The sequence below is a fragment of the Hyaena hyaena genome, unplaced genomic scaffold, assembly GCF_003009895.1.
Source record: "Hyaena hyaena isolate Hyena2069 unplaced genomic scaffold, ASM300989v1 scaffold_1186, whole genome shotgun sequence".
Taxonomy (NCBI): domain Eukaryota; kingdom Metazoa; phylum Chordata; class Mammalia; order Carnivora; family Hyaenidae; genus Hyaena; species Hyaena hyaena.
In genome coordinates this window covers 479,029-487,790 of record NW_024081820.1, presented here as the reverse complement: position 1 = coordinate 487,790, position 8,762 = coordinate 479,029, and the positions used below count along the sequence as shown (strand labels likewise).

Here is an 8,762-nt window from a genome sequence, read left to right as displayed (position 1 = left end):
AAATAAAACATTTAAAAAAAAAAAAAAAAAAAAAAACCTTACGGTTGGGGCGCCTGGGTGGCTCAGTCGGTTCAGCGTCCGACTTCGGCTCAGGTCATGATCTCACGGTTCGTGGGTTCGAGACCCACATCAGGCTCTGTGCTTGAATGCTTGCTCAGAGCCTGGAGCCTGTTTCGGATTCTGTGTCCCCTTCTCCTGCCCCTCCCCCGCTCATGCTCTGTCTCTCAAAAACAAATAAATGTAATAAAATTAAAAAAATAAACAGTAAAAAAAAACAAAAAAACTTACGGTGGATTCGGACTGTATCACCCCTCCAACCTTCTAGAGACCATGATAAACCCGGCACTAAGGAGACCCCTGCACCCAGCAGGAGGGAGCGGCAGGGGCCAGGGCTGGGGGGCCAGAGAAGCAGGAGCCTCTGTGTGCGAGGAGACGACGTGCAGCAGGGTCAGGGGCTGCTGGGTGCCTGTCCCACCAGCATGAGAGCCTCGGAACTCGTGGGGCGCCCGGGGCTGTGCTCTCAGCAGTCTTGCTTCAACAGTGAGGAGCTCTAGACTAAACATGGCTCTGGCCCTGCCTGCCTATAAATCTCAAAAAATGCTCAAAAGGCCAATTTGTTTCTAAGTAACAAACTTCCAGAATATTTATAGAAGAATAAAATGCAAAGGTATGCAACAGACCAGGCATTCACATGGATCCACAACCGCTCACATCCAGTGCGGTATCACCAGGCCAGCAAAGCAGCAGGGAAGTACAACACGGAATCAGGAGAGAAACCTACCCATTGAGTGCAAATCAGAACCGACACAAGTGTTATACTGAGCAGAACCGGACACTGAAATGGTTATTAACTCTGGATTCTATGTGGCCACAAAGCGAGGGAGAAGACAGGGCAGGCTCAGTAGCCTCCAGGAATACTAAGACCCAGCTAGGCTTCCAGACATCTGAGACGAAAACCACCCTGGACAGGAAGAACGGCAGACTAAACACTGCAGAAAAGGATTAGCAAGTTTAAGGACACGATGAAGGAAATTACCCAAAAAGAAACAGAGAGAAATAAAAATCTTTCAAAACAGATCTACCTATAATTCTAGACCAGCAACAAGATCTCCCAAAAAATGAAGCTAAAATAATAGGCTTCTTCAGATAACCAATGGCAGAAAGAATTCATTACAAACAGATCCACGCTACAAGCGATTTACGGGAAGTTCCTCAGCAGAAGGTAAATGACACTGGACCAGAACACGAAGGAAGGCAGAATTCTAGAAATGTGAACACCTGTTGGTGATGTACTCCACGTAGGCAATGGCGTCTGCGATCCGCCGCTTCTTCGTGCAGAGGATGATGCGGTTGAAGTTGGCATAGACGACAGAGGACCCCAAGCGCTTGAACTCGGCAATGAGCCTGTAGACCAAGGTCACCATCATCAGTCACAATGCCACAGAGAACACCACAAGACATCTGGAGAAAAAAGCTAATGATCCTGAATGAAAAAGCTATTCTAAATATGCCTGAAATCCAGAAGCAACAAAGAGAGAAGACCTCTCAGGGCAAAACAAATACTTGTTTCTTTCATAAGCAAAACCAAAGAGAATCAAAAGCAGGAGAAAACATGCTATCACGTTTGTCACACAAAAGTGGCTAATCTTATATAGAAATAATTCACAGAAACCAATGATAAAGAAAACAACAAAACTACAGAAAAATGGGCAAAGGATATAAAAAGGAAGTTCAAATTCACTTGTAACGAGGAAGAGTACACCGGGTTAGCACTTCACTGCATGAGGTTGGCACCAGTGTCTGCGTGCTGGGGGGCTGGGGACACACATTCTCAATCTGTGCTGGACACACAATCAACTGTACAACTTCCAGGGAGAGTGCTTTGTTGCCATACTGATCAAATGAGCATTTTCCTTTCTAGTCAGAGATCTATCAAACCTGATCAGTGCTTTCGCTGGAGATTTTTCTGCAGATATACTCCCCTGACCTTACGTACAAGGCCATTCTTGCTTGGTGATCTGTAACAGAACAGCCTGAGTTCTGGAAGCAGCCTGAGTGCCCATTAGGATGGTACATCCACACATGGGTCTCCTAGGTCTGCTCTTAGCTACGGGTGCAAGACACACACGCAGGGCGTGAGGACTTGTGCCAACAGGACGCACAACGACTGCAGCACACAGCACACCGTGCAGGACGCTGAGCAGGCTGGGACAGCAGCTAAATGCTCCCCGGTACCTTTACCGCTCGGACCGCTGGCCCAAAAGTGGGCCCCTGATTCCGGGCGTCGGCTGGCCGTTCCTGTGGCTTTGGGGACTGAAGGGTCAGCTGGGCCCAGAGTAAGCCACTGGCAGCACTCACTGCAAGAAGAGCTTCTTCATCATGCTGTGGAGTGTGCGGTGCAGGGCAGGGTCGTGCAGCAGTGAGGATGGGGACCGGAGCCAGCGGTAAAAGTGCATCACCTGGTTGTCGGCGTAGATGTTGTGGTACTGTGTGATCTCCTTCACCCAGCCCACCACCATGCTCTTCAGGATCCTGGAAGAAAGGCACAGAGGGTGTCCCCTTTGTCCCTGACACCAGCTTCCCCTACTGTGCTGTCACTTGTGCCCCCTCCCTCCTCACTGTCCAAACCCTATCGCTGGGCCCTCATGTGGACCCTCAGGCCTTATTCTGCATTCAATGCCTAGAGCACACCAATGGCCAGAGGAAGGGGCCAGAACAGTGCCCGGAGGGTGGCAAAGCCCAGTGACTGGGGTGCTGGCTCTGCTGCCTGGGGGAGAGAACTAAGTGTCTTAGTTCTTAGTTTTCCAAACCCACGGCAGAGGATAAATAGGTTTCTAATGTTCCTTCTAGATCCCAAACTCAGCCATCCTGCTTAGGGAGAGGACAGGGCACACGAATAAAAGGTCAGGCTGTGCCCTCAGGCCACCTGAAAGTGCTGGAGCAGAGAGCTGTCTCGTCGTAGCTGGCGGGGGTGCCGGCGGCCTGATTGCCAGTGATCATGTCCTCCAGGGAGGCCTGCTGGATCACGTCGAAGCTGACGCCCACGCTGTCAGCCCCCTCCATGTCATTGATGTGGTGGGACTGCAAGATGGTGTTGACAGCCAGGTTCTGGATGTCCAGCTCCACGCACACTGCACACAGAAACACCCCTGTGGTGCCATGGGCCGACTGCAGCAAGTGCGACCTCAGGAAACACACCGCTCCCGGGGCAGTTAGGGTGGCCAACAAGCCTGTTGCCGAGCAACTGAAGAGCCCAGCCCCGCTCATCCCACACCTGCGGATGCTCCCGTGGGCTCGGTGCCCACATGGCCACATGCGGAGCATCCAGCACTGGGCGTTCCCGCCTCCAGACTGACAATGCGTGGCAGAAACGCCAGCAGCTGAGGACCCCGTGTGCCTCAAGCACCCACCCGTGGAGTAGCAGCCTGGACAGTTGATCTCCACGCTGGCCTGGTCGTCGAACTCCATGACGAGGCGATTGTCATCGGCCTCCTTGCCGCCCAGGTCGGGGCGCGCTGTGGGGGACAGCCAGAGCAGGTGGTTGTGGCGCTGCAGGTGGCGGGCAAAGAAGAGGTCGGAGCCGAAGGTGGAGATGTCCTCAGGCAGGTTCCCAATGGGGATATGAAAGTACCTGCAGCGAGCGTGGGGTCAGCCCCAGGGAGGGGACGGGTAAATGGGGAAGAGCCAGAGTGCAAAGGCAGGGAGAAACCCCCTCCGTTCCGCTCACCTGCTCATCTCGAAGGCCTGGGACAGGCAGGTGTCCAGGTTGAGGTAGTGGCGGATCATGCGCCGGGCTCCGAGGCGCTGCCAGTCCAGGACTCCATAGCTGATCCTGTCCGCCACGTGGACAGGCACCAGCGGGAATTCCTCCAGGACGGGCACCTCGCCAGCCAGGCTCTTCAGCTCCCAGTTGGACTGAACAGCGATGAGTGTGGGCCCACGGCGCTCCTCCTGGACACAAGGGAAGCAACTGCAGCGGTGGGGGTGGGGGTGGCGGGGGGCTCACACACAGAAGCCCGGCCTCACTCACCTTGTAGGCCAGCAGGAAGCGCTGGATGGCTCTGCAGATGGTTTTCAAGTCAGTTTCAGCCCGAACTTCAAAAGTGTGTTTAGGGGGAGGCAGGAGTTCGGGGCCCACCTTCTCCATCAGGAGGCCATGCTCAGCCGAGTACAGGGTGCTGAGGCCGGGCATCTGGTTGCTTCGCACCTGGGCAAGGAGGCTGCGTCAGCCCTCTCCCCACGCAGGTGCGGTCGCAGGGACCCCTCTGGCTCCACTTCAAAAGCCATCACCACAGGCAAAGGGGGCAAAGGCCCATCCTGCCCAAGGGTCTGCCCCTCCCTGAGGCCCTCCCCCTCGCCCCTCGCCAGGAACTCACGGTGTCCAGCACGAACACGCATGCCTTGCGCTGGGAGGGCACAAATAAGCCAAAGAGCGCCTTGTGGCCCTGTGCGTGGTGGTACAGGTAGAGGTGGCGGATGCTCCCTGCAGGACAACACGGACGTCACCCTGACGTGCGTGGGAGGCTGGGCCGGGCAAGGGCAGCGGGCACACAGCATCATACCTGGTTCCAGGTAGCTGAACTGGGCCAGAGAGCGCATCTCCAGGTGCTCAAGAGCGAAGGTTTCGGCTTCCCGGCCCGAAAGGTGTCTCACCAGCTGTTTATTGACGACACACACACAGCCCAGCTGCACCAGGGCCCGGAACAATAACGGAACCTGGGAGAGGGGTGGACAGGGCAGGGTGAGGCTGCTGCCCGTGTGTCTTCAGCAGACTGGAGTTCCCCAGGAGGGGGGCCTGTGGTGGGGCAGCTAGCCTGTCCACGCCGCACGCAATTTTCCTTCCTCCATTCCGTCCAGCCGAGAAGATAATTACCTGCGTCTCGTATACACCCTCGATGTCTGGGGCCGACAATTCAGTATTGATCTCATTGATATGTTCCTGGTACATATCCTCGGGCACCGAGTACTCGTAGAGATTGTGGACCATGTTGGAGCGAGGAAGCACTCGACTGACCTGGTGACAATACGGCACCAGCCTCGTCACAAGGTTTGGTGAAGTCTGTTGCACACGCACATTCTGTACACTCTCTCACACCTACGTGCATCCCTGAAGCAGTCCTAGGGCTTGTGCAGCCGCAGCCACATGTGAGCCCCCCCAGAGCCCATCTCTCCTAGTGGGTAAAACTAAAAGCTGTGGCTCTAACTTCGAGAAGCAGCCTGGGGCTTCTGATAAGCGTACGAGTTACGGGACGGCGAGGGGAGCAGGTGTCCCCGGGTTATCTTCCTGCTGCCTGCCGGTCAGAGGACTGGCGTGGGGGAGCCAGAGGGCGGGGAATCCCGTGGCGCAGAGCAGGGCACCCAAAGGGAAAACAGCCCCATGGAAAAGATGTTCTCCGAGGTCACGATGCAGCATCACATCTGGAAAGCGACGGGAATCCCAGACCGTCTGTTCTCTGCCGTCCTCCATGCTCCCCACCCTTCCCAGGGCTGCATGCTCCCGAATCCTCGTGGGAGAGGAGGCTCCCCTCCAGAAAGCCTCTGCAATCTAGTCCCAGTTACAGACTCACACATCTTGTCTCAACTAGACGTCAGCATGTGCCGCGCGTCCCAGCGCTCAAGGAGAAATGCGCACCAACAGCCCCAGTAAACGAATTTAAGCAAGACTAAACTGTGGGTTCCGCGACAGGCTAACCCAAAGGCAGAACGCGGGTTCCGAGCGAACACTGTTGAGCAAGGGCTGGGGGAGGGGACAGCCTGCTAAGGGTCCGGGTTTGTTCTGAGGGAGATAAAATGCTCTAGGACTGGCTGTGGCAGAGGCTGGGGGACTGGACGCATGGAGAGCCACTGAATCGCGCGTTTTCACCAAGTGAACCCTGAGGCATGTGAAGTATTGCCAGGGAGGCTGCTAACATCAGCAAAGCCTATGGAGACAGCCTACAGCCACTGACACATGTACCCCTCATCCCTCCCCTGCTACGTGGACATTGGACACGAGATGGCTCGCACAGGACCCCGGCAACCCGTCTCTGAGCATTCGCTCGGCACCGGGTGCTTCACAGACACCATTTCAATCCTTACAGCACCTGGAAGGTTCTCCAGCACACCCCACTCAGCATCACACAGCTCACTAGGCCTCTGTGTCCGCACATCCTTTATGTAGCTCCCTCCGCTGCTGGGGACACCATCTCAGAAGCGGAGGAGACAGCTGAGCACAGTGACCAGCAGCATCTGCTGCCCCGTACCTTGCGGTATGAAGGCCCCTCCTCGGCTTTAGCTACCCGCTGGTTAACGTAGAACCGGCGGGGGATGTTCAGTTTGATACAGTGTAAGTCACTGCTGATGACGGCCCACAGCCTGAACAAGCCGGCCTGGCTAGTCTCACTGATCTGGAATGGAAAGTGAGAAGACCGCATGTCACCTCGTCACAGAGTGCGCTCACCTCCCAGGTGCTCTCCAGCACCAGCCCCAATCGCAGGGCACAAAAGTAAAGAAGGGTCCCCAGGATCATGAGCCGGTGAGACACCCCTTCCCAGCGGCTGTGACGCTGCCCCTGGGGGCCATGCCCCAAACTGAAGGCAGTCTGCACCTGCACAATCTGCCACGGGAGGTCCAAAATGCTGCGGGCGGTTCTTCGCAAGAAGCCCCCCAGCCCAGCGGCGGGCCTTTCGCGGACAGCCCCAGGCCGAGGGTCGCCCTCTGCCACCTCCAGACGCCGCCTCTTCTTGTGAGCCAGGCGCTGCCGGGCCTGCAGCTGCCACTTCTTCTTGTGGAACCGGAGCCAGACCAGCCACTCTTCCTGGGGCAGATGGTGAAACAGGTCAGGAAGAGGGCGCGGTCAACCCCACCCAGGAGCACGCAGTACAGCAGCAAGAGCCTGGCTCGGCAACTGCATCGCACAGCTTCCCAGTGCGGGCCTCTCTGGTGAGGACTGGACATCTCTCACCCATGCTGGGACTCTGAGCTACATAGCAGACTCCATGGGAGACCGCGAACTACAGCTCGGGCCTGACGGCTGCCCCTCTCTCCTCCCACCGGCCAGGCTGGCTTCTCACCTGCGTGGTCCCGAGGGCAGGAGGCGCCCCCAAGACCTCCTGCCAGGGCACTGCCAGCTCCAGGTCCTGCGACTCCTCCTGGCTCTCCCAGAGGACACGCTTCCTCTTGGTGGCAACAGGAACCGCTGAGTGCAGTGGCTTCACCAGGCCAAAATCCTCCATGTCAGGAGCACCGAGGCTCTCCGAGCTTTCTGGAGCCTGGGCCACGCCCACCTGCAAAGACCCAAAGGAGACCGAAAACACCATCTCTCAGGAAACTCCACCTCTAGAAATACACCATACAGGGATCAAAAGAATGGACTAAAATACTTTTACACAAAGATGTGCATTTACTGACGGATCTGGTTCCAATTCCTAATAGTGAAGAGATCAAATAGAAAACATCACTCGAGTACGACTACATTTTGCCTTGTTTGCTCTGGGATTCTTTCCTCGTAAGAGATATAATACTGCAAAGAACAGGTCCTCTCTTTTCCTTCCCAGCCCCCAGTGCAGCACCCATCACTCCCGGGGGCATTCTGGACCTCCGCTCCCTGCCCACAAACACCGACCACTTAAGCTGCGGGGTCACAGTCCCGGGGGGCACATCCCACCCACATCCCACAGCCTGCTTCTCTCACCCACTGACCTGTTTCTGAGACTGACTCCTACTGACAATGTAGACATGGCCCATTCCAACGAGCTAAGGAGCCTTTTCCTCTTTTCTTATTCTCTGAAATAATCTATTTAAAAAGTTGGGTAAAATTCTTCTGAAAAACCATTTAGTTTGTTTCTTTTTCAACTGTGATTCAATGTTTTAATGGTTAAAGTTCTTTTTTTCCTTTTTTTAAAGTTTGTTTATTTTGAGAGAGAGAGAGACAGGGCATGAGTTGGGGAGGGACAGGAAGGGGGGAGGGAGGGGGAGGGAGAGAGGGAGAGAGAGAGAAAGAGAGAGAGAGAGAGAGAGAGAGAGGGAGGGAGAATCCCAAGGAGGCTCCATGCTGTCACCACAGAGCGTGATGTGGGGCTTGAACCCACAAATAGTGAGATCATGACCTGAGCTGAAATCAAGGGTCAGACACTTCACCAACTGAGCCCCTAATGGTCAAAGTTTTATTCAGGTTTTCAGGTCAGTGTGAATAATTCTATGCATTCCATCTAAGTTCCCACTTGTTTAATAAGGAAAGGTAACTCCTTATATTGTTGTGGAATTTACAGCGTCTACAATCATTTTTGTTTTCGTTAAAAAAAAGAAACCCAGGAGGGCCTGGTTGGCTCAGTCAGTTGTGTACCTGAGTCTTGATTTCAGGTGAGGTCATGATCTCATGGTCTGTAGAGGTTCAAGTCCTATGTCACTGACAGCAGGAAGCCTGCTTGGGATTTTCTCTCTCTCTCTGCCCCTTCCTGCTCTCTCTCTCTCAAAATAAACAAATAAACATTTAAAACATTAAAAAAAAATAAAACCCAAAGATTTATCTATCTTGACAAAGATCTACTTCCTAAATGCTTTCAAGGACTAAGGTTTGAGTTTACTATGTCCTTCATTCCTGCTCTCGCTTTCGTAACTTCCTTCCTTCTACCTCCGGGGCTCACCCTGCTGTTCTCTGATTCTTCAGCTGGAAGCTTATCTAATTTGTCTTCCTTTTCTACTATCTACCTATGCGGGCTGCACAGAAGTGCTCCTTAGCTGCATACTATACCAATTTTGGTAAGATTAATACGTTAAGTATT

The 8,762-nt window shown here is 54.3% G+C and overlaps 1 protein-coding gene across 1 annotated transcript in view; it reads right to left on the bottom strand.

The window, feature by feature from the left end:
• The window catches only part of POLE (DNA polymerase epsilon, catalytic subunit), a 45,024-nt gene that overhangs the window by 9,010 nt on the left and 27,252 nt on the right, over window positions 1–8,762 (bottom strand). The window contains exons 29-40 of the mRNA XM_039222758.1: window positions 7,053–7,265; window positions 6,587–6,796; window positions 6,243–6,386; window positions 4,874–5,014; window positions 4,563–4,716; window positions 4,377–4,483; window positions 4,031–4,207; window positions 3,728–3,951; window positions 3,411–3,631; window positions 2,927–3,131; window positions 2,359–2,532; window positions 1,279–1,404 (exon numbers count right to left, since the gene is read on the bottom strand). Of these exons, the coding sequence (XP_039078689.1) occupies window positions 1,279–1,404; window positions 2,359–2,532; window positions 2,927–3,131; window positions 3,411–3,631; window positions 3,728–3,951; window positions 4,031–4,207; window positions 4,377–4,483; window positions 4,563–4,716; window positions 4,874–5,014; window positions 6,243–6,386; window positions 6,587–6,796; window positions 7,053–7,265 (2,096 nt within the window). The remainder of the gene's footprint in view (window positions 1–1,278; window positions 1,405–2,358; window positions 2,533–2,926; window positions 3,132–3,410; window positions 3,632–3,727; window positions 3,952–4,030; window positions 4,208–4,376; window positions 4,484–4,562; window positions 4,717–4,873; window positions 5,015–6,242; window positions 6,387–6,586; window positions 6,797–7,052; window positions 7,266–8,762) is intronic.